Source organism: Chanodichthys erythropterus, chromosome 17, assembly GCF_024489055.1.
Source record: "Chanodichthys erythropterus isolate Z2021 chromosome 17, ASM2448905v1, whole genome shotgun sequence".
Classification (NCBI taxonomy): Eukaryota; Metazoa; Chordata; class Actinopteri; order Cypriniformes; family Xenocyprididae; genus Chanodichthys; species Chanodichthys erythropterus.
The window spans coordinates 26096579-26122500 of NC_090237.1; the positions used below are offsets into that span (position 1 = coordinate 26096579).

General features: G+C 37.2%; 1 protein-coding gene and 2 long non-coding RNA genes across 3 annotated transcripts; 1 reads left to right on the plus strand and 2 right to left on the minus strand.

Moving 5' to 3' along the window:
- Positions 1 to 522: 522 nt before the first annotated feature.
- tektl1 (tektin like 1) lies at positions 523 to 9127 on the plus strand. The gene is made up of 8 exons (XM_067366218.1): positions 523 to 807; positions 4019 to 4294; positions 4433 to 4537; positions 5655 to 5811; positions 5934 to 6100; positions 7942 to 8037; positions 8234 to 8347; positions 8667 to 9127. The coding sequence occupies exons 1-8, from the start codon at positions 523 to 525 to the stop codon at positions 8850 to 8852; spliced, it is 1386 nt and encodes a 461-aa protein (XP_067222319.1). The 3' UTR covers positions 8853 to 9127.
- A 1334-nt stretch (positions 9128 to 10461) lies between these two features.
- On the minus strand, positions 10462 to 13911 carry LOC137004390 (uncharacterized). Its single transcript, XR_010892130.1, has 6 exons — positions 13773 to 13911; positions 13603 to 13695; positions 13337 to 13446; positions 10890 to 10937; positions 10699 to 10803; positions 10462 to 10524 (listed from the first exon to the last, which is right to left on the minus strand). It is a non-coding gene; the product is annotated as an uncharacterized lncRNA (long non-coding RNA).
- Positions 13912 to 19443: 5532 nt separating this feature from the next.
- Positions 19444 to 19757, minus strand: LOC137004706 (uncharacterized). The gene is made up of 3 exons (XR_010892172.1): positions 19730 to 19757; positions 19597 to 19645; positions 19444 to 19507 (listed from the first exon to the last, which is right to left on the minus strand). It is a non-coding gene; the product is annotated as an uncharacterized lncRNA (long non-coding RNA).
- Positions 19758 to 25922: the final 6165 nt, after the last annotated feature.

The window sequence follows — 25922 nt, forward strand, 5'->3', positions numbered from 1 at the left end:
ATGTTATTATAATTCATTTTTAGTTATATTTTCAATTATTAAGTTAGTTAATATACTTTGGTCAAAGTATGAGGTATTTATTTTAATGTAAAATACTTTTAAATACATTTATTTAATATTTAATATTAAAATAAAAAGATTAACAATGCCAGTGGTGTACTGTTGAATTATGATGGGTTTTCATCAGAAATTCTTCAGTAGAGATTATTTTAATAATTCATATGGTGTGACAGACTAATTAAGGGTGTCTGTTCTACATCACAGCATGCGATCCGTTCTCATCATGTAACCGGATCTCCACTGATTGAGTGTCAGTGTGAATGGATGGAGCTGAATGAACTGCCTCCATTGACGCTCGTTCACCGCTGTGTCTCGCGTTACCCAATCAAAGCTCTGTGCGCGTCCCCGGTCACTTGAGGAACTGTTGCGTTGGAGACAACCAACACTTTTAAACCCAAACAATTTGGAGTTATCCGGATTGCTGCACTGATGGTAAAACTGGTGTAGTTAAGTACCGTGATCATGAAGGGGTCCGTCCAGTCCGCTCCTCAGGCTCTGGCTGTGGGATCTAAAGGTTGGAGGGACGCGACTGTCCGCTCGATTCTGCGCGCCGATAATCTGAAGCGTCAAACTCACGTAGATCAGCTGCACTCATCCACACGCTACCGCAGCCACAGTGTTGGCACATTTACCCACAGACTTCCTCACCTAATGGCTTGCAGTGTGAACAGCAGTGTCGAAAAGGACCGCAGTGAGACTGACTCGGAAAAGAGGGAAGAATTCCGACCCAAATCCACTGGAAGTATGGTAAAGTACATCAGAAGTAGCCACGGTGGCTGATTTATTTAAAAAGCAAGCAGCAAGTGGCTACTTAATATTATTTTTATTTTGTTTAATTGAACAATATAAATTTACAAACTCAAGTAGCGAACAACAATATGAAAATATAATTTTTTTTTTTTTTTTTTGTGACAGTTAATTTCTGATTGGTCAATACAGCGTTGCGCCGTGATGACGTTTTTACGACGTTTGCGTATCGTTAATTTGGTTGTAGGAATATTATATTATGAATATACCTTACATTTCATGTAAATTTTCTTAATCAAACAACATATTAAAGTTTGTATCCGTATTATTTTATTTTGAATAGTTTTTATATCGAGTAGTCATGTGGTACTCTGAATTTCTAAACGCACATTTTCTGCTTTATATCAAAGACTATAGAATATAAATAAACTAATAATTAAGTGTGTATATTAGCTGATGCTTGTTTTTAAATTCACTAGGCTACAGCAGTGGTTCCCAAACATTTTACAGTCGCGTACCCCCTGAGGTATTTAACATTCTTCTGCATACCCGCTCTCTTCCAGTCACACCTTTTCCATTAAGGGACAATATTTTCCCCCTTAAACTGATTGTGCATTAAAGTGCTTTTTTTTTTTACCTTTATAAATACCTTTATAAAATAAATAATGTTTTAAATTAAAAATGTCCAAAAGAGAAATAAGTAATGATGTTAAACGAGTGATACTTTTAAATATTAAACTAAAACCACCAGTAGGTGGCGGTAAGTCACTGTCTTAATGAGTGAGTCGTCAAGTCATTCCTTCATTCAGTAATGAAGCAAGTGGCGGTATTTTTGAAAGTGTAATTGAATCATTGACTTTCATAGTTTTTTCACAGCCACAGATGCGTTCACAAAATATCGCTGTGAGCTGCAGTACTGCTGTGGCTTTCATTGGAACTAGAGATGCGCCGATTACAATTTTCTTGTCCGATTCCGATTTATTTTATAGTGTGATCTGCCGATACCTATTTTTGCTGATTCCGATTGTCTTTCTAAGAACTATAATTGACAACATATACAAAGAAAAATCTACTTTTCTTCAATGCAAAGTTTTATTTTTATAAAAAACAAAAGTAAAACTCAGTAATAAAGTAAGAACAAATAAATGCAATAGAACAGAGAGATATGAAACAGGTTAAGTAGGTTTTTATTCAGGTAAGAAATACTACAAGATCTACTGAAGAACTGATAGCAAAAGACGGCCCAGATCGTAGCCTATTGAGTATTTTTTCATGGTCAATTCAGATTCTGATTTATTTTGGCCTATTTATTTTTACAAGCAAATTGGCCAATAACGATACTGCATTTTAATCTCGATCCAAACAAAGATTTAATTGATTTAATTTCAAGCAAAAAAAAGAATGGTCTGACTTTATTTTTGTGAAATGCTACACACAAAAAAAGCATGAAACAAAAACAGGCGGAATGCGACGCAGATTCACTCTCTGACTGCAGGTGGCGCTTATGGAACAGCAGTGATGAAGCGTTTCCTTGGTTACCGCTGTAAACAAAGCAGCACTGCGCGTTTATAAATAGGTAAGAGGAAAATAAAATACCACTGTCATCGAAACTTTTCTGAAGACAGTACGTTTCTTTCAGATACATTCATATAACCCCTTACCCCTAATTCAATATCTATATTTTCTTCCTATATATTTCGAGCTATATACCTAACGTTACCAGTCGATCGACGGGTTGCGCCAAGACAGGCATTTTGACATAATTTTGTATGTATTTGACCTTTGTACTTGTGACTCCGTTTGACTTCTGTCTCTATTTTTGACTGAGCGTGGCTTGTTAATATACCATAAAACTGGTGAAGTCATCGCGTCACTGCAGCTGCCGTTAGAAGAAACCTTACAGTGCCCAAGGAAGTCGGCCGCGTGCTGCCATCTTGTAGCAGAACTTCACTTGCGTTAGCATCCCCATTGACTCCCATTCATTTTGGCGTCACTTTGACAGCGAATAACTTTACATCTAAGGCGTTTAAAGACTCCATTTGTCCATTATTTATTTCTAAAGATACACGACAATGTATAAAGGGCTCCATTACCTTCTATGTTACATTATGGCCCCGTAGAAACAGTTTTCGTAAAAATAGGCTAACGATTGCGTCATAACCACTCGACTCTCTGTCGCACAGTAGAGAAGTTACCGTACAGACAGGAGGAGAAGCTCGCAGGCAATAGTATGCATTAAGTTAATATGGCGTACATTATTAACTTTATGGCGTATGGGTTACATTTTAAAATACTATACAAACTAATTAATCAGAATACTTACTCCTGCTCACTCACGCCAAAGAACTCCCCGCTCAAGCTCGCCGTCTCTACAAGATTAACGATGGCAGTTTTCTCGCACAGCTACTAGAAGATTTACATCTTTCAGACAGGTTGCGGACGTCATCAAGCTTAGTTTGAGTCTGCGCGTCAGAAATGGAAGTGCTAAAAATGGGCTTCACTTGACTCAATTGAGTTTCAATGGGGTCGCTGTGTCCATTTCTTTTACTGTCTATGGAAGAAACAGTCAGACGCGCGCCTCCGAAATGAGGCACAAGATACGCGCATTTAGGACTGCGCATGCGCATTAGTTTGATCCAGCCTAAAAAAATAAAAAAAATTGTCATGATGATTCTAGCGTTTGGAAAAAAATTATAAGGCAGATGTTGTTAGATTTCATTGGTGATTAAAAATATGAAATTGAATCGAAAGCATGGCAAACAGCTTTGGAGAATCTGATGTTTCCCCATTAAAAGAGATAGGAGCTGCACTTGCATACCCGAGAGGCGTTTCAAAGATGGCCGCCGAGTGAAATGACTTGTCTTAAAGGGACTTTGGTGAGACTGACCTGCTGCACTCGGTCGAGACCAACTAGAACTTTTGGCTTGAGACCAATGACCAAGTCCAAGAGCAAATACCAACGAGTCCGAGACAACAGAAACAGGTCTCGAGACCGGACTCGAGTACTACAGCACTATTAGCCTCCATACTCTAGACCAGTGGTTCCCAAACCTGTCCTAGAGGACCCCCAGCCCTGCACATTTTCTATGTCTAAATATGTCTATGTATACAACACTAGAATTGTCTCAAGGTAAATTTACTGTACATTTTCAGTAGAATTGTATTACAAATTCTAATATTGCATGTGATAACTGCTTTGTTATTCATTCAGCTCACTTCTGGAATCATTAGTGGCCCCTTTCCCCCGCCGGTCCTGCGTGATCAGAGTGCAGTGGTCAGCACAGGTATGGTGGGTGAATATATGCGGGCTGTGAGAGAGGTGGAGGCTCACCTGCGCAGACAAGCAGGCAGGGTCACACAGGAGGACACCAGGGTGGAGCATCAAAGGGAACGACTGGAGAAATTACTCCGCAGTCTGAGGAAAGCATTGCTGGTCAATCAGCAAAGTGCTGATGGCAGGACATTTCGACCGGCCACGACAGAGACAGTGAGTAGCTATAGGCTAGTATATATAATGAATCTACAAAAAAATCTTAAATATCATTGTTTTGAAGAGAGAAAAATAAAGAGTGCAAAATCACCAAATATTCACTAAATTTAGTTTCCACTTAATGTTTTTGTGAAGATAAGGGATGGAGCCGATGATCTTCTACAAAATGAACGAAGAGGCCTGAATGTGCTAAAACAAGAACTGGAGAGCATGTTGAGAAAGACTTTAACCCAACAACAGGTGAAAAATAGGCCTTGCTGGATATTTAAGATGTTGAAATGTCCGATGCCAACAAACGTTTTCACACAAAATGCCACCGTTTTGACCAGTGTTGTAATGCAAGTTACATAATCAGATTACTTTTTTCAAGTAACTAGTAAAGTAATGCATTACTTTTAAATTTACAACAAAATATCTGAGTAACTTTTTCAAATAAGCAACGGAAGGTACTTTGATTTCCCATGTATTGACTGACAGCTCTCCTGTCTCTATGTTGAGAGAAATCAGGAGTAACTTATTTCAGGAGTGCTGAAATTTGTCTGAGTTGCACCCTCTGCTGTACAGGTGTGAATTAGCATTTTCTTCTGCCTGAGGCTTATTCATTTCACTTTTGGTGTGAAAGGGCCTTAACATTTGCAAAAATAGAAATCATTTTTTGTTATTAAAAAACAAACAAGCAAGCCCAGCCCAGCCCAGATGAGAAAAAGTAACATAACACATTACCTTCTATAAAAAAGTAACTATGTAATGCAATTAGTTACTTTTTAGGGAGTAACGCAATATTGTAATGCATTAATTTTAAAAGTAACTTAACCAAACACTGGTTTTGACAGTTTAATTTATAAGATACCATTTAATAAGGTTTCCTTTATGTGCGCTACCATTCAAACATTTGGGGTTTGTAATATTTTATATATATATATATATATATATAGAAATTAATACTTTTATTTAGCAAATATGCATTAATGCAAATAAATGCTTTTCTTTGAACTTTTTATTCATCACAGTATAGAAACTACAATGAAATGTAAATGATTTCCGCATATATGTTAAGTAGCACAACTGTTTTCAACGCTGATAATGTTTCTGAGCATCAAATTATCATATTAGAATGATTTCTGAAGGATCATGTGACACTGAAGTCACTGAGTAATGATGCTGAAAATTCAGCTTTGAATCACAGGAATAAGTAACATTATAAAATAGAAAGCGGTTATTTTAGTTTGTAATAACAGAGCGGTAGCATATGATAAACCTATAATTATAAATTTGCATTAGCAAATTAACGTAAATTGTTTCGTCAGGACTGAAAAGAAGAACATGGTGTGTTCTTTAATTTTTTTTTTACTTTGAGGTTTTGGCTGAGAGCAGTAAGCAGTTGTTGGATTGTGCCTTTGAGAGATCCAGGGTAACAGATCTGCTTCCCCAGCATGGCTCACTCTCAGCAGGTGTGAAAACCTATCCTTCACCCCTCTCACTGAAGCCTGACCCCACTGGACCGTTTACTCCAGGTACACCAGGCCACTTTTATATTAAAGTCTCTCACCCTTTTTATCCAAATTGAAGCTAGCCTGAAGACAGAAAGCAACTGTTGGTATGTAATATTTCTCTGTCTCTTACCGTCATCATTAAGAGTGCAAACAGGCTTTGGATTCTTCATCAGCAGTACTACGTGAATCTCAGCAGCTCAGAGAGAACATTTCACAGGTCATGAAGGATGTCATCAAAAAGCAAACCGATATGCACCATTCAGCAAGCAAAGCCCTGCAGAAGAAAATCACTGAAACTATCAACCTGGAGGTGTGTGATTAAAGTAGAGAGTGGAAAGGAATAATTAGGATTATTGTTTACTAATTCTATGTATTCCCAAATTCTGTAGAATGAATTTGAATAAGGTAAAATGTGTTTAATGGCTATATTTACTATACTATTTACTAAAAGTTACTTTTAAAAGTAATACATTACAATATTGCGTTACCGCTGAAAAAGTAACTTTACTTATTTGAAAAAGTAACAGGTATTTTGTTGTAAATTGAAAAATGTTACTTTACTAGTTACTTGAAAAAGTAATCTGATTACGTAATTCAAGTTACTTGTAGTGCGTTACCCCCCAAAAAGCTTAATAAATAATGTTTACACTACTGTTCAAAAGTTTAAGGTCAGTAAGAATTTTTTACTTTGTACAAAGTAATTAAAGGGTTAGTTCACCCAAAAATGAAAATAATGCCATTCCACACCCGTAAGACCTTCGTTCATCTTTGGAACACAAATAAAGGTATTTTTGTTGAAATCCGATGGCTCAGTGAGGCCTCCATAGTCAGCAATGACATTTCTTCTCTCAAGATCCATTAATGTACTAAAAACATATTTAAATCGGTTCATGTGAGTACAGTGGTTCAATATTAATATTATAAAGTGACGAGAATATTTTTGGTGCGCCAAAAAAACAAATTGACGACTTATAAAGTGATGGCCAATTTCAAAACACGGCTCCATGAAGCTTTGGAGCGTTATGAATCTTTTGTGTCAAATCAGCGGTTCGGAGCGCCAAAGTCACATGATTTCTGCAGTTTGGCGGTTTGACATGCGATCCGAATTAGGGCTGGGCGATGTATCGAATGCTTTTGTCACGCGCATTTCTTCAGTAAAGCCGGTTCCCTGATTACCGCTAAATCGCCATCACCTGCTTTCAAATGAAGCAGCATTTAATAGACAGAGCCGTAGTTCACTGATAAGCCACGCAATATCGCGTTCAATATAGATATGTATCGCCGTCGATATTGAACGCGATATTGCGTGTCTTATCAGTGAACTACGGCTCTGTCTATTAAATGCCGCTTCATTTGAAAGCAGGTGATGGCGATTTAGCGGCAATCAGGGAACCGGCTTTACTGAAGAAATGCGCGTGACAAAAGCATTCGATACATCGCCCAGCCCTAATCCGAATCATGATTTGACACAAAAGATTAATTATGCTTTGAAGCTTCCTGAAGCAGTATTTTGTTATTTTTACAAAAAATAACAGTCGTTTAGTAGTCGTTATTTTTTTTTTTTGGCGCACCAAAAATATTCTTGTCACTTTATAATATTAATGTTAAACCACTCTACTCACATGAACTGATTTAAATATGTTTTTAGTACATTAATGGATCTTGAGGGAGGAAATGTCATTGCTGGCAATAGAGGCCTCGCTGAGCCATCGGATTTCAACAAAAATATCTTAATTTGTGTTCTGAAGATGAACGAAGGTCTTACAAGTGTAGAACGACATGAGGGTGAGTAATTAATGACATTATTTTATTTTTGGGTGAACTAACCCTTTAATACTTTGATGCATTGAATTGATCAAAAATGACAGTAAAGACATTTCTATTACAAAAGATTTCCATTTCTATGCTTTTTTTTATTTTTACTGAAAAAAGGGGGGATATGTAGAACTTTCCAAATGACAGGCATTGATATCTGCAAAACTTTCTCTGGAAATAAATGGAAATTGAGGAAAAATACCCATCCAAAGTGTTGTGCAGACATTACAACATAATTCATTTGCCCTGCTTCTATTTTGGGGAGTTAAATGTGACTTTTGATCTAAAACAGCTTACTGTATTCAGGTATACATACTTTTTCTTTTTCCTCATCAGCAACATCTGACACTGAGCTCAGCTGCCACGAGACAGGCCATTTACCGCAAACAGAGACAGATGCAGTGTGCTGGCTACAGTCTTGGCAGAGCTATGGTATGTCTTTATTCAGCTAATTTATTACCAAAGTGACTTTCAAGTCACATATTGAGGTTGTGAAAACTATTTTAACACTTACCCATGTATACAGTTCACTAAAATGAACCTAAAAGTGCCACTAAATATCCTAACATCCTTTTCATGACTTTTTCACTCACTTATTGATGAAGATGAATTCCTTGCCTCCCTGCAGGGCCCAGTTTGCAGTGCTGATCTTTTCTGTCGTGAGAGATTAAGCAGGCCTATGACTCAGCTGTATGGGCGGCATTCAAGTGCTGGGCTGCCAGAATCCGACCTCATAAGACAGGTCAGAGCATTGAATCTAATCTGACATTCCTTTACGATCTGTCTAATCTTTGGTTTCTAACTGACTGCATGGATTGTAGTTATTTTGAAATGATTTTCAAGATATATTTTTGTATATGCAGTTATAGTATGGCAAAATACATAAAAAAATGTTATGACAGTATGATTGATTATAATTCAATTTATTGATAATGTAGAACACAAATAGTACATATTTTTGAAATGTATAAAGATTTGGGGTAAGTCTCACCAAGACTGCATTTATTTGTCAAAAAAATACATGTGCTCTGTTAACACAAACATCTCCCTTGTACTTTCAGGGCAGTACTATGCTCCAGAAACATCTGGAATCCTCAGGGAAAGAGATTGCAGAGCTGCAGTTTGCCCATCAGCAGCTGGAATATGACATGTATGGAAAGCGTGCCGCAGCCAGTGTGGACTCTGCTGTTGTCAGGCTGCGGCGAAGACTCGTACGGCCACAGTCTGTCCGGCCTGTAACCAGTTAAAACTCTATTGACAGCAATTTGAATATAAAGATGGTTCTTCACTTTATAAAAAGGTAGATCTGGGGTCTTTCTAAATATTTTAAAAAAAGTTACCATGTGGTGTTTTTTGTTTGAAAATGAGTGTATGGTGATTTTTGTGTCATTTAAATTTTTTTTTTGATCATTATAGTTAGGAAATATAAGGCAAAATGTGTGACAGACATGTGAAAATGTTAAAGATTTTGTCAACAAACAGAATGATGCTAGAAACTTACCCTATTAATTTCACACTGGAGTTTATGGAGCCACAGTATTTCCTTTTGACTCATGATTTGCTGTGTCACAAGCCTTAAATAAAGATTTATAGTCTGGTACAATTCTGATACAATTCACCACCAAGCAGAGTTGGACTCAGGATCTTGGTCTTTTAAGATGTGTTTTGGTTGATTGGATCACAAGTGGACGACACTAAATACAGGTGTAAATAGGGTCTACAACGTTTGGAGCTTGTCCACTTTCGACCACTTCCAGAGGTAGTCAAACCCATTCGACCGGATTGCTTTTGTAGTGTAGACGCTCATGTGGTCGAATGTGTTTAAAGAGCCACAAAAGCGCGTTGAAAGTAGACAAAAGAGACGGATTTAAACAGTAGTTGTAAACGGGACTGTGTCTCACTCATCCTCTTGTGATCCGATCGACCAAAATGCATATTAATACCAGGTGTAAACAGGGACAAAAAGGGGGTGAAGCCTAGTTGAGTTTCATTAGTAGTTTGTTGAAACTCATGATTATGATAAGGGCCGTGACATTTCCGAAACATGCTCAAAGCGGTTGACCAATCCCAACACACTTATAGAGCCAACCAATCAGAGCATATTACTCTTTTTGGAAGAAGGCTGCATTTCCCAAAAGCACCATAAGACTAACCAGGGCTGCGTTCCACTCCAATTTTAGACGCACTCGCGAACTTCCCTGAGCACTTCCCCTTGGGGAATCCCTGCCGCCATTTTTAAGTGCATTCCACTTCGTTAAGTGGACGAGGGAAGTTTATATGGAGCTAGATATTTTATTTTATAACTTGTTAAATATGGATATCTTTTTTACACAAACGCATCGCTTCACTTCAGAAGGCCTTTATTAACCCCTTGGAGCCGTGTGGAGCACGTTTATGATGGATGGAGGCACTTTCTTCAGCTCATTCTCATTGATCCCGCTCACTGCCATTTTAAAGCTCGGATGCGTCAGGATATTTATTAATATTTCTCCGATTGTGTTCATCAGAAGTCATATACACCTAGGATGGCTTGAGGGTAAGTAAAGCTTGGGTATTTTCATTTGAAAGTGAACTAATCCTTTAATACAGACACATAAATGCACTTAATTTCTCCTGTGATATGTTAAAAGGCAGAATGCCTTGTCAATGATTTGAATCATGTTGAATGAGTCTTATCTGTGTCTCCAGACTCTTCCTCTCTTGCACCAGTTTCTTCCCCTCTTCTTTTAATCTCTCTCTCTCTTCCTTCACTCTCTTTTCCTCCTCTCTCAGCTTCCTCATATTCTCCTCAAACAGCCACAGTTCCTCCTCAAACTGCTCTTCTTCTTTCACCAGTCTGTCCATCAGTTCAGCATGCTCTCTCTCTCTCTGCTCCAGTTCTTTCTGCTGCACAGCCACAGTCCCGCCATCCAAACTCTGCTGTTGAGACAGTAATAAGTGCAATAAGAGTAAATAATCATTGTCTGCAGAATGACTGGAAAAACATGCTTCAAATAATACTTCTGCTACTACAATGTATAATATCATCACGTAACTATCACATTATAGATAAAGATCTTAGACAAACATGCTGTGAGAAAAAGCCACACCAACCCTTTTGACATCACAATCACTAGTACGACTAGGGGGCGGAGCTTCTCCCTCCAGGAGGAGGACATTTTGAACTTCAAAGCAGCTGTCTTGGATTATTATAGCAGCCTTCAAATTAAGAGTATGATATTTATACATTGTACAAACACAAATATTTAGCTGGTATTAATTATAAGTTAATCAATAACTCCCACCTGCAGACTGTAGAGTATATGAATTAAGTTGTGAACACCCTCTGCTACCTAGATTCAAAGAAAAAAAATCTAATTATGCCAATTATTATAATCATATATGCTAAACAGACAAAATGGACCTCAAGCAGAATTTCTACATAAATTACTGTTAAATGCATGATTTAGGGCTGGAACGAAGCACCGATTGCATCAACTGTTTATGTTAATCTCTTATCCCCTGTCATGTTTCACACAAAACAAAACTAGAGCAGATGTTAGTGGCTAGTATTATTAGGGGTTAGTATGACAGCGCCGCTTAATATGAGCCAGCACACTTTTAGGACTCACAACCATGTAATCTTGTGTCCACCACTGAATAATTGCGAGTTTTAAAGTCAGAATTTCGTGATATGAAGTCGCAATTGCATGTTATAAAGTTAAAAGATACTCGAAATTCTGACTTTTTTTCCTCACAATTGCAAGTTTTGTGCTGCATCCCAATTCATCTACTTATACTATTCCCTAAAAGTATGCAGTGTTTTTGTGAAGAAAAAGTGTGAAATGTAGTAGTAAGTTGATCTGCCAGTCATGTGTCTTTAATGCAGAGAACTCTCCTCATGTGTTTGCAATTTGCTTAATGAGGCAATTAAAAGTTATGATGACCAAATGTATCTTTACAAAAGTTCACAATGTTGTTGCAGATGAAATATAATGTGGATAACATTTAATAATTCTCTTTTCATTAGATTAGATACTGATTATTAAAGGGTTAGTTCACCCAAAAATAAAAATAATGTAATTTATTACTCACCTTCATGTCGTTCTACACCCGTAAGACCATTGTTCATCTTCAGAACACAAATTAAGATATTTTAGTTGAAATCCGATGGCTCTGTGAGGCCTCCATAGGGAGCAATGGACACTTCCTCTCTCAAGATCCATTAATGTACTAAAAACATATCCAAATCAGCTCATGTGAGTACAGTGGTTCAATATTAATATTATAAAGTGACGAGAATATTTTTGGTGCCAAAAAAATAACGACTTATTTAGTGATGGCCGATTTCAAAACACTGCTTCAGGAAGCATCAGAGCGTAATGAATCAGCGTGTCGAATCCGCAATTCGGAGCACCAAAGTCACATGATTTCACCAGTTTGGCAGTTTGACATGCGATCTAAATCATGATTCGACACACTGATTCATAACGCTCCAAATCTTCCTGAAGCAGTGTTTTGAAATCGGCCATCACTAAATAAGTCCTTAATTTGTTTTGTTTTTTTGGTGCTCAAAAAATTCTCGTCACTTTATAATATTAATATTGAACCACTGTACTCACATGAACTGATTTAAATATGTTTTTAGTACATTAATGGATCTTGAGAGAGGAAATGTCATTGCTGGCTATGGAGGCCTCACTGAGCCATCAGATTTCAACAAAAATATCTTAATTTGGGCTTCGAAGATGAACGAAGGACTTACGGGTGTGGAACGACATGAGGGTGAGTAATAAATGACAGAATTTTCATTTTTGGGTGAACTAACCCTTTAAATCACTCAACAAACCCCTTTATCTAAACCTCTCTGCTTAACCGTCAGACTCACACATCTGCCATGTTTGTAGTTTTTTTTAACACTTTTTATTTGTGTTTGTAGTTCTAATCGAATCCTCGTCCAACACGCAATGAGTTGTGGGCAATATTATCTGTTAAAGTGTGCACGGATCTGCACTTCGGATTAAATTGGAAAAAGCAGACCATCCTGGTATCTTTGGAATCCTCATTTCAACATACTACCATTTGGGACACACTAATTCTAATTTCGAATACTATTTATAATGGATAATATATGCAAATTAAGTTATAAAGTCAGAATTGTGAGATATAAAAGAGGAGTGGTTAAGGATATTTAACCCAATCCGTCAAACTGACATCATCAGAGAAGGAACGCCATTTCAGAACAGAAGCAAATTTTCAGATTTTGATTGTTACCACAGAAAAAAAAAAAAAAAAAAAAAAAATTAACTTGCACAGATTAATTGTTCACCACAAGACTAGTAATGTGCGCTAACAAAGTAAATAGGTCACAATTTTTGATTTTGTGACGACTTTATATGCTTAGTAAGTAGCGTAGAGAGTATGTTTGATGAACGTAAATCATTTCTCCATCTCTGTGAGTAAACTAAATCCGTCATGATATACAGATATCATGATAAACATTCACTGTGGCTTTCACATTAAATGACAGGGCAGACAAAGTTGTTCAGTGCGGTTCCATTCATTCAGTGTGGGTTTGTCGAGAATGCGGTTGTGAATCCTGAAAATGTGCAGGTGTCAGTCCGGTTATAGATTAGGGTTGTCACGAATCGGATGATTTGCATAAGAATGTTTTAGAATATTATAGAATGTCAGAAAATGTTATATGCAATATGGTCAAATACATATATATACCACATGCAAATGTGTTTACCTTTAAAAAAGTCTGGTGGGCAGGGCTTATCGGGGCTATTGCAAGAGGCCCCACCCCTGTTCCTACCAGAGCACTCCTCCTGCTCCTAGCTGGCAAATTACGTTCTTTATCTGGACAGAAAAAGATATGATTTGGATGGATGGATATGAGTATAACACAATTTTAGATTCATTTGACAGTGTTCCTTATAATTACAGTAATTTTGACATTAATAAAATTGTTTTCTGGTATTTAACAATCTGGGTGTTGGTAAAGTGATTACTCACAGTTTGCTCTTTCCTGGTCAAAGCTGTCATGGTTACTTGGTGCCCATATGCAAGGAAAAAGCCAAGATAGCAAAGTGATTGCCAGCTTCACCACTAGGAAAGAAAGAGACTTTGGTGAAGATCAGTAGCACCTGATTGTGTTTCTTTAGAGAAAAAGACAGATTCATTACCCTCTTCCTGTGCGTCAGACAGTAATGTGACACCCTGAGGAGTGTTTTCAGGGTGGGGTTGAACAAGAAGACGGCAAGTAGCCAGACTCCATTTACCAGTCCCTCTACAGATCCTTAACTTCTCCTCAATAACAGAGCACAGCTGCAGATCCAGAGAGAACAGCGCCTCTACATGCACAGACATACACAAGACATTAGGAACAATAAAGTCATGCACAGATGAATGATGGATGCTTGGATATTTGCCTTGTAATTTCTGTATCTTCTTGACTTTGATTTCCCCCTCATTCTTCATGGTCTGATCATCAGGAAGGCTGAAATAAATATAAATATACACCATTCAAAGTTTAGGATCGGTATAATTATTGGAAGGAAGTCTTGTATTTCATTTTGATTAAAAAAATGCAGTAAAAACAGTAAAATTGTGAAATATTATTACAATTTCCAATTTTAATATATTTTGAAATGTAATTTATTCCTGTGATGGCAAAGCTGAATTTTCAGCAGGCATTACTTACTCTATAAAATCATTCTAATATGAAAATCTATAGTGTACAGACTTCAAAAAATGTCATTGAAGACCATTAAAGAGGTCTAACACACCTCTCAGTGGCCTGCCTCAGCAGTGTCATCCACGTGTTGCGCTCCTCACGAGACTGTGTGTGTATCTCATACATCTCCGGCCCCACAGAGCAATCGCCACTGATGAGAAATAATCCTTTCTCCTGATTGGCTATTTCTCTCACAATGAGCCTTCGCAAGGGCATCACAGATGGCTTCTGCTCCTGAAGATACAATGCATTTAGAACTGATTTTACTATTATATTTAAAGCATATTTTAGTATTATATTTAAAACTTTATAATTGCTTATAGGGTCTAAATGTATGATCCTAAGTGCACAAACACAGAAAAACACAATATAATGTGTATATTTCTGTACCAGTGTGGCAAAGACAAACTTCTGCTCTTTCTCCTGTAGGAAAGCCAGAACGTCTGTGAGGAGCAGCGCAAGAACATCTGTAAAAGAGAGAAAAAGTCACTGGAAAATAATTAAATTATATATTAATGAAAAAAATATAAACTAGGGATGCACCGTTGTCGGCCAATAATTAGTATCAACCAATAGGAGCTTTTTTACTGTTAATTATATATGTATGCTTGAATATATTTGTCATGAAGACAAGTGTTTAACCTTTGAGTTGTATACAAACATTTCAGGTTTTTTTGAGTGTAAATTATTAGCCTATATCTGAAAATAAACAGCAGTTAAATATAATTATAATAGTTAAAACAGTTCATTTTAACCTCTAATATTACAGTCAAGATTCAAATAAGAAGGTTCCCTGTATAGTTTACTGCATTAGCTGTGAGATTTTTTCCCTTAAAAAAGTCAAACTATCGGTATCGGCAGATATTCTGATTAATCGGTATCGGCGGAGGAATTTAGTATCGGTGCATCTCTAATACAAACACACATGCAGTAGGACCTCTTAGTCTGCCGGAGGTGGTCCTACAAGTCAGCACTGAAGAGTGTGTGAGAGTTCGGTGTGTTTTCTGCAGGTCTTGCTTGCCGAAAATCTCTCCATTCTTCAGGCGAGTGCAGCTCTTGTTGTCTAGGCGACTTATAACGTCCTGTAGTTTCTTTGCACGTTCATAATCTCCCACATGCCGCTCCACCTCCTCTATCAACCCCCGCAGACCCTCCAGTGACACTGCAACATCATAGCGCTCAGCACTGCCATCTACAGAAGTGCAAAGGTGAGCATTCAGAACCCTCTTATCGAATGTCATGTATTAGGTTACACAAAATCTATTGTAAAATGTAATAGTGCTATTTTACATATATCTTTGATTTTAAGATTATTATTTATTGAACTTCTACAAAGATAAATTTACCATCAGTGTGTTGAAGGAGTCTCTCTACCAGAACAGGGTACTTTGTGATTCTCTGGGTAACAAGCAAAAGGAATTCTGGGATTTCACGACGTTTGATGGCAGAGTTGGTACTCAGCTGCTGTAGAGGCAACACATATGGTCAATAACATAAAACCCAAACTGTTTCGTATGAGTGTGTTTGCGTGTGTTTAATCAACTTACTCTGAGAAATAATTGTAGTTTCCTGTTGCTCTGTAGTTGTTGCTTATAAACTTTCAGTGCTTCTGTATGATGACTGCAGAAATCGCCATACAACTCTATCATCTGGGAAGCATTTGAGCCTGAGAACTGCATAGACAATTGCTAAATGAATCTAAGGTAAGAGCTAAACAATATGTAAATTGGTCAAGTCTACAGATGTTTAGGTTCTTACTTACCTGTTGACGCAGAATATCACCAATTTGCCTGATTATGTAGTTCTTGTGACTTCCTGGGTGAATAGACGCCCACTGTCTGGTCTCCATGTCTTTAAGAAAGTTTCTATGCAAAGCTAAGAGCTCATCCAGCCTGGGAAAAATTTGACCAATTGTGTCCGGCTCCAGCTGCACTTCCTCCAACAGTCCCGGCCTCAAAACATCAGCCATAACAGAGAGAGTCTGGACGTGGTGAAACTCCGTCTGCATCAGCTCTGCGACAAACACAGCACTAACCAATCAAATTGGGCTTAACTAAAGCATCCAATCAAATCCAAAAGACGTTTTTAAACAACAGTGTATTATATATTATCAAAAATGTATCAACATTATCAACAATCTACTAAAACAGCCATAATAACTGACCATAGATGATCTCCTGTCTCTTGACCACCTCTTTGTCCAGTGTCCTACTGAATTCAGTGTCCACAACAGCGCTCCAAGATTCAGCAGAGAAGTCAAATGATACGCGAGCTGACGAATCATCAGAATCTGGCAAAGATGGTTAAACATACTGTAAAAGTGAAAACTTGGAAAACTATAGTTCAGCCAATAATCATGTTTTTTTATATGAATGAGATCAAACATCACTAGTTTCTATAGACCTTATGCACCAGGGAAACAAGCGTGCAGCCATCTTTTGAATTTTGTCTTTGAACTTACGTTTTTGCAGTAGCTCTGTATATTTCAAAAGCATCACTGTCAAAGAGTGATTAAATGGTGAAGTGGATTTACTTAAAGGGTTAGTTCACCCAAAAATTAAAATAATGTCGTTCTACACCCATAAGACCTTCGTTCATCGCTGGAACACAAATTAAGATATTTCTGATCAAATCCGATGGCTCAGTGAGGCCTCTATTGAGAGCAAAGTCACCGAACCTCTCAAGGTCCATAAAGCTACTAAAAAGATATTTAAAACAGTTTGTGTTCAGAGTTCAGTGGTTCTATCATAATATTATAAAGTGACGAGAATACGTTTTGTGCACCAAAAAAACAAAACGACTTTTCAATGATATCTAGTGATGGGCGATTTCAAAACACTGCTTCATGAAGCTTCTGAGCTTTACGAATCGATTCAGTGGTTCGGAGTGCCAAAGTCATGTGATTTCAGTCATGTGATTTCTGGACTATTCTTCCAGCATCCCTCCTCCTCCCCATCTCCTCCTTATTCTTCCTCTATGTAGTACTGATATAGGGGGGTTTAACTCGGAGCTCGACCCGAGCCTCAGGTTCAAGCCTCCTTCGAGGACAGCAAGCCAAGTTTGCTTTACCATTAACTATTCAGACTGAATGGGCAGGCGAACTTGTGAAACAAAAGATTTGTAAAGCTTCAAAGCTTCATGAAACAGTTTTGAAATCGGCCATCACAAGATATTGTTGAAAAGTCATCATTTTGGTTTTTTGGCGTACAAAAAGTATTCTTTATGGGTCTTGAGAGTTTCAGTGGTTTTGCTCTCAATAGAGGCCTCACTGAGCCATCGGATTTCATCAAAAATATGTTAATTTGTGTTCTGAAGATGAACGAAGGTCTTACGGGTGTGGAACGACATGAGGGTGAGTAATAATTTACATTATTATAAATTAACTAACCCTTTAACAAATGTTTTCATGAGTATTGTAATGTTTGAACAAATGTCTGTATTTTAAAATGAGCGGTTCATTCATAAATCCGTAAGAGCTTACCTTCATGCTGTGGAAATACAAAGCAGAAGACAGAGCACAACGAGCACAGCGCTGAATAGGGGCGGGGCTACATAAAGTCTATTCTTGAAAAATCACATAAGACATACATTTTATTTTTTTTAAATGGTACTTTTATGCTGCTTTTTCTTCAGTTTTGTAGTTTAAACCCTAACAAAAACATTTTCATTACTTGAAAATACTTGGTAACTAAAATAAAATAAAATATAGAAAAACTTTTATTTCAGCTAGCTGTTGAAACATTTTTCATTTTCTCTTAACTCGTGAAACTAAAATAACTCAAACTAAAATGGAAATAAAAAAAATTAATAAAGACTATATAGACATTTAAAAAAAAAAAAAAGCTCAAAATACCCCATAGATTTTTTTCTGCATCATTAAATATGCGCAGATTCAGCATGCTTCCCCTTTAAGTGCTCGCACTCCCCGCCCCCAAGCTGGCAACTTTATAATACATTGCATAAACACAGTTTACACAGCTAATATAACCCTCAAAATGGCTCTTTATGAAGTGTTCATCATGCAGCATATCAGATCATGTGAGTATGGTATTTATTTGGATGTTTACATTTGATTCAGTGTGAGTTTGAGCTATTCTCCGTGGCTAAAGCTAACATTACACACTGTTGGAGAGATTTATAAAGAATAAAGTTGTGTATATGAATTATACAGACTGCAAGTGTTTAAAAATGAAAATAACGACGGCTCTTGTCTCTGTGAATACAGTAAGAAACGATGGTAACTTTAACCACATTTAACAGTACATTAGCAACATGCTAATGAAACATTTAGAAAGACAATTTACAAATATCACAAAAAATATCATGATATCATGGATCATGTCAGTTATTATCGCTCCATCTGCCATTTTTCACTGTTTTCCTTGCTTGCTTACCTAGTCTGATGATTCACCTGTGCAGATCCAGACGTTAATACTGGCTGCCCTTGTGTAATGTCTTGATCATGGGCTGGCATATGCAAATATTGGGGGTGTACATATTAATGATCCCGACTGTTACGTAACAGTCAGTGTTATGTTGAGATTCGCCTGTTCTTCGGAGGTCTTTTAAACAAATGAGATTTATATAAGAAGGAGGAAACAATGGAGTTTGAGACTCACTGTATGTCATTTCCATGTACTGAACTCTTATTAACTCTTGTTAACTATGCCGAGGTAAATTCAATTTTCGATTCTATGGCACCTTTAAAGGCACAATATGTAAATGTTCGCCACTAGAGGTCGCCTATTCAAAACAAAGGCGTAGCTTGATGACACCAAGATTGAGCGCGAAATCATGGGAGTTGTCGTCTTCACCTCACAGTCAGTGGAAAAGAATCGGGACGAGACTGAAATCATGTGTTCATGGATGATATTATTAACATTACCCTAGTATGAAGCAGCACAGGGCACCGCTTCAAGTCCAACACACCTATTAACTCACTGGAGGTGGGGCTTCCAGAAGAATGTCCAATCAAAGACTTGCTTTTCCACAGAGCGAAATCATGGCCACATCCCTCACTGTTACTCCTCTTTCTGATACAGAAACATACAGAGCATCTCAAAATGTAAACATTCGTGACAAATAAATTTAAATGAAGTTTGTGGAAAACATATACAGACCTGTGTGACACGGTGGTGTTGTTGTTGACCAGAGACAGAGATGGAGAACTGTGACTGGACGAGTCTGTTAATGAAACATACATGACCACATGAGCACTACATGACATGGTTGGTACCATTATAATTCCAGAGTAACATGACTGGCTCTCTCACATAGTAATATTGAAGAGTCAGCGCATTTCAGAAGAGCCTGATTAGGATTCTGGGTAATGGAAATAAATGCAATTAATGCAGTTTCAAGTACTTTTGTAAAGGAAGTGTTAGGTGTTTACACACACGCACTCACCTTTAAACACAGAGGGGCAGAACCACAGCAGGTCTTATGAATGATCATGGAGCAGTCTTTACAGGAAGTGACATCATCAAGTCAGTGCAGACTTTTGCTACAGCAAACTTTTTGCATAAATGTAAAAATGCCTGTAAAAGAAACACACACTTACATGTGCACTCCTGTGGTTCGTCACTGTCGGCTCCCTCACAGACTTCACAAGCTGCTTTCACGGGCTGCTGCGGCGGACAGAGTTGGTGCAAGGCTGTGGAAACCTCTGAGTTTACCTGTAAATAAACAGATATTAGAGCTTTGTTCCTGAGGATATATATACTTGGGCTGTGTCCAAAAACTGGAAAATGCTGCCTTCGGAGGACACATTTTAAGGTAGGAAGGCATCAAGGCATATTCTGTGACAGTTGAGCTAGAAAAATAAAGATGGCCTCCGAAAGTTGCTGGTCAGTTTGTGTGTAAATTAATGTTTTTTTTACTACTACTGTAGTAATTTTTATTTTTATTACTACTGTAGTAATTAAATATTTGTTTAGTTCTCACCAAAGCTTGCGCTATATTGCTGTAGATGAATAAACTGTTACACTGCCTCAGGAGTCTGTCTGAAATCAGTTTGGTGAGGTGCCTTCATGCACAAACGCTTATTATTGCCTGATAAGGCAGCGAGGCAACAAGACAGCTGCCTAGGTTTTCGGATGCAGCCATAGTGTTTAGAAATCATTAACAATCATCTTATCTCTTGATAAGGGTGGCTGACAGAAAGTAAAAAAAAAAAAACAAACAAACAAAAAAAAATAGATTTTTTTTACTTAGATTTGAAAATGCACATATGTAGTTACTTTTTAAAACACTATAAATATTTTTATTTTTGTTTTCATATATATTTTTCTTATATATTTTATAAAAATATACAAAAATGTCAAAATGATTCATATGTAATTATATTTCCCGATTTCCTGATATTTTGTGGCCATTTCTGCTCATTTGCATATAAAATTCATTAAAAAATATATATATCAAAAGTTATATTTTCTCTGTATGTGTTTTATTTCATTTAACTTTAGGCTGGTGCACACTTTTACTGTCTCTCTCTCACCTTGCTTTTTATTTTGGTGTTGACCATCCGGCTCCGGAGGAAGCTTAGTGTTCGACTCACTTTAAATTTCTCTGTCTCACTTTTGGTTGTAGGGATGAATTTCTCTTTCTCTTCTTCCTCTGATTTGCTATACCACATACTGGAAATTTGGAAATAAAGAGTGAAACATGCTTTAGCTTCTAAATATATATATATATTATATATATATATATGGGAATGCTTATGGGTGTGAGAGATCAAATACCTTCTGATCTCTTTGGATGTTTCTTCATCATTGATGGGGAATGGCTCTAGAAACAAAAAAACAACATCCTTGCAAACTACTAGTACACTTTATTTTGCACATCTCAGTATATCTTGAACACACTAGTACAGATACACATAAGAATAAAAACAGTCAAACACACCGTCCTCTGGATGACAGACGGGTAGTTTGTCTTGGATTGGAAAGTCTTGTTCAGACGCTGTAGAGTCTGATTCCAATGATTCAAATGAGTCCTGAGGATAAATTGTCTAATGAAAATAATAATAAAAAAAAAGATATTTCTTAGTAAATATTACAAATCTTCTTGCATCTTCTAGAAACAACGGATTCACAACAAGCCTTTACGGATAAATCTTCACCTCACCTGATCCTCACCATCCTGCAGGGTGTTGATGCTGTTTGTAATGGTAACGCTGGAGTCAGTGAGCGAACTGGTTGTTGAATCAGTATGAGTTGTGAGTCCATCTATAAAAAAATACATGTATGGACTTTGAAATCAAGAACATGCAGCATTAGATATCATTTAATTTTTCCCTTCTAAAACTAGGGTTGTGATAACATGTATTTGAAAAATGCTTTATTGGGAGTTTTATGCAAAGTTGACCTATAACAGAATTTTAGAGGGACCTACAAATGACTGACACTTTTTTCAATGAAGAACAACAGGTATCTTAATTTTTAAACATTTTTATGTACTTTTGAAGTATAATCATTATCATTACAAAAGCCATGAAATATTTAGTAATCGTTTACTAGCTGATATAAAACATCCTCATTCTCATATAAAGGTAGACCGTACAAAAACAAACATTCACCAGAGTCGTCAGATGATAAGAGTTCCTCATCTTCATCCTGACTGGTGTTGTTAAGCCACACCTGACAGAAAGCAGGACATAAAAATTGAAAGAGAAATTAAATGAATTGAAAGAGAATAATGAAATAACAAAAAAGTAGAATTGAGTTATAATCAGTGAACATTGTTGGGCAATAGCATTCAAATAATTTAGGACCCAAGGACACTTTCCATTAACAACGTGTTAGCAAAGTTATCTTATTGAATAAGCAGCAGCACAGCAATGAGATTTGCTACAACGTTACGTTTTCCTTGACAATATTTCAACACTAAAGCAAAGTCATGTGTCCTATACTTTCTTCAGCTGTTTAGTATCGATGCCCGATTCGTGAATAAATTTCCTGAATCACATGAAGCCGGTTCTTTTTCATGAACTGATCACAAAATAGTCAGAATTTCGGATTGTTCACTCAAGCATGGAATCGTTTGGAGCATTTTCACGACTCATTTGGAACAGTTTCGTTGATCCATCTAAATCATTCTGACAGAAGTTCGTGGAAATTCAATACCAACTTTAAAGTGTACTGTTTTCATGAGGGTCCTATTTTTTTTTTTTCTTTAGCCTATCTTTTGGTTAAACAACTGTTCATTTTTTGTGGGACATTGTTAAAGGTGCCCTAGAATTAAAAATTGAATTTATCTTGGCATAGTTAAATAACAAGAGTTCAGTACATGGAAGTGACATACAGTGAGTTTCAAACTCCATTGTTTCCTCCTTCTTATATAAATCTCTTTTGTTGAAAAGACGTCAGAAGAACAGGCGAATCTCAACATAACACCGACTGTTACGTAACAGTTGGGATCATTAATATGTATGCCCCCAATATTTGCATATGCCAGCCATTCAAGGCATTACATAAGGGCAGAACGTCTGGATGTGCACAGCTGAATCATCAGACTAGGTAAGCAAGCAAGAACAGCAGTGAAAAATGGCAGATGGAGCAATAATAACTGACATGATCCATGATATCATGATATTTTTAGTGATATTTGTAAATTGTCTTTCTAAATGTTTCGTTAGCATGTTGCTAATGTACTGTTAAATGTGGTTAAAGTTACCATCGTTTCTTACTGTATTCACGGAGACAAGAGCCGTCGCTATTTTCATTTTTAAACACTTGCAGTCTGTATAATTCATGAACACAACTTCATTCTTTATAAATCTCTCCAACAGTGTGTAATGTTAGCTTTAGCCACGGAGCACCATCAAACTCATTCAGAATCAATGTAAACATCCAAATAAATACTGTACTTACGTGATTAGACATGCTGCATGACGAACACTTTGTAAAGATCCATTTTGATGGTTATATTAGCTGTTTAAACTGTGTTTATGATGGTTAAGGCAAGTGCGAGCTCCGTGGGCGGAGAGCGTGAGCATTTAAAGGGACCGCATCCTAAATCGGCTCATAGTTAATGATGCCCCAAAATAGGCAGTGAAAAAAATTAATAAAAAAAATCTATGAGGTATTTTGAGCTGAAACTTCACAGACACATTCAGGGGACAACTTAGACTTATATTACATCTTTTGAAAACACGTTCTACGGCACCTTTAAGAACATTATTAGAAAACTGAATACAAAGTCTGAATGTCTGCAGCAGTTTAATTTTTCCTTTGTTCGCTAGTTAGTGTAACTAACGTTAGCTAATTTCTCCAGCTTGGGAACACTTTACAAGAAGGTTTTATCAGTTAACATTAATTAACTACATTAGTTAACATGAAGTTTAGAGTAGTTTGCTAGCTAGATTTTCCAGTCACAGCCACTTACATTGTGAAGCAGAGAATATGGTGATCCTTTTTAATGGGTGCATGTGCATAAAAATTGGAGAGAAACAGAAAGAACTCCATATTTATCATTACTATACATTCATCAGGTACTTGAAATATTAACATTCAATCAGTCTTGTGAATGTAATTTTCATAATCAAAGGAGAAACACTAACCAGCGTATGAAAACAGAGCGTTGCTTTCAGCTCTTCTCTCTGTATCCACTTTCAAACCTTTGATCTGAGATTGTACAAACACATACACAACAAAAAATTGCTTCTTCTTCAAAGCAAACACAGTATTGAACTGATTCCAATCCGAAATATTCAATTAAATTACATTTTAATTCAAAGTTAATAAGTAATATCTGTGTGACCTTTAACACTAAAGGTCTATATCATGTCTTTCTGTAAGGTTATCTGACCTTGTTTAGTAGCGCAGAGTCCCTCACACAATCTCGCAGCAGTAATATGGATGACTGTAAGGTTTGTGTAGTACAAGAGGACTTGGATACACACACAGACAGAGACAGCATCCCAGAGGCGTGGCTAAACCTGAGGAGGTGGGATTTACCCGCCCACACATGTGACACGCCCGCCAGGGGCGTGGCTAATGGATTTGGAGGGCTGAGAAGAAAGTGTGAAAGGAGCAGGATAAAATGAGTATATATATTCTGTTCATGTTATATGTTGTTAATAAAGTATTGTATATATAAAAAAGAATAAAATGAGTTATTGTTGCTCATGAATTCTATATTAAGTCTTCTGAAGCTATACAACAGCTTTTTTTGTGAAAATCTGTGACGCATTTTGTCTTTTTTGTCACACATAGCTGTCATTTAGCTTCAGAAGATATGCTTTTTTATTTTATTTTTGGCATTTTTGCCTTTATTTAGATCAGTTTGAGAGAGGACAGAAAGCAAATTGTGAGGGAACAGGAAAGCACCATGAGGCCGGGACTCAAACTCGGGTCGCCCAAAGCAAATTAAAGACTAAATATGAAATATAAAAATCTAAATATAGCACACAGGTTAATGCAAACACATTAATGGCTACAAGGGTCTACAAAATAGAGATGCATTACTTCTTGAGGAGTTTTATCAGAGCATGTTGATTGGTCTGTTGGGCCAGCTGAAGGGGCGTGTCCCCGTCCTGATTGGCCGAGTGGATAGTCATCAGGGCACCAGGCTGACAGAGAAGGAACTCGGAGGCGCTCACAAATCCCAAACGCACACATACATGCAGGAGAGATTCTATGTGCACACAAACACATTTACAAATAAATTGCATTTTTAGTCAATTAATAAATTGCATAAATGCATTTAAAAGACATTCATTTTCCTTCATGCGCCTCGCACTTTGTTTGCCTGTGAAACTCCTTCAGTGACAGTTTCATTTGTGGTCACCACGATGACCTCTAATCCAATTACAACTCTGCATTTATAATTCCACTGCTCATCTCCGGACATTTGTGTCATCTGGATGTGAAGCAGGAACAGTGAAATCTGATTACACACACACATCCATACAATACACGGAAGCAGGTGCTGCGCTTGCGTTTGCCATCATGCGCACACACACACGCATACAATAAAGGTCAAACACACACATAACACATGCACACACACCTTGTGCTGATTGTCCGAGCAGGTTGTGAGGGGTGTGTAGGTTGGCTAGAGCGAGTGTGACCCTTTCATCCATCTCTGCCTGTGTAGAGCTGTCTTTCAAACCATATCGACCAATCAGATCTCTGTGCTCAGTGCTGCTGAGGCAGTCGCTATGGGTAACCAGGTATTCAGCCAGCTCCTGTGCATCATCCTCCATGTATGTCAGAGAAGACACACCCACACACATCACAGCATCATCTGTAAATATATACGCTCGGACACGCACCATCTCAGACTGGTTATGGCCTAAACACAACAATGGAAACACATTGAACATTAAATACACATATAATCAGTATGAAGAGGATCTTGCAAAGTGTGGGAGAAGTAATTTAAAGGATTAGTTCACCTCTGAATGAAAATTTCATGATAATTTACTCACCCCCATGTCATCCAAGATGTTCATGTCTTTCTTTCTTAAGTTGAAATAAAATTATGGTTTTTGAGGAAAACATTCCAGGATTTTTCTCCATATAGTGGACTTCAGTGGGGATCCCAGATGAGGAATAAGGGTCTTTCTAGTGAAACGATCAGTCATTTTCTAAAAAAA

Excerpts from the sequence above, each read along its gene's own strand:
- tektl1 (XM_067366218.1), top strand. The coding sequence starts at position 523 with ATGAAGGGGTCCGTCCAGTCCGCTCCTCAGGCTCTGGCTGTGGGATCT. Across the intron at positions 808-4,018 it reads CCAAATCCACTGGAAGTATG|CTCACTTCTGGAATCATTAG; the intron begins GTAAAGTACATC and ends TTATTCATTCAG. Across the intron at positions 6,101-7,941 it reads CTGAAACTATCAACCTGGAG|CAACATCTGACACTGAGCTC; the intron begins GTGTGTGATTAA and ends TTTCCTCATCAG.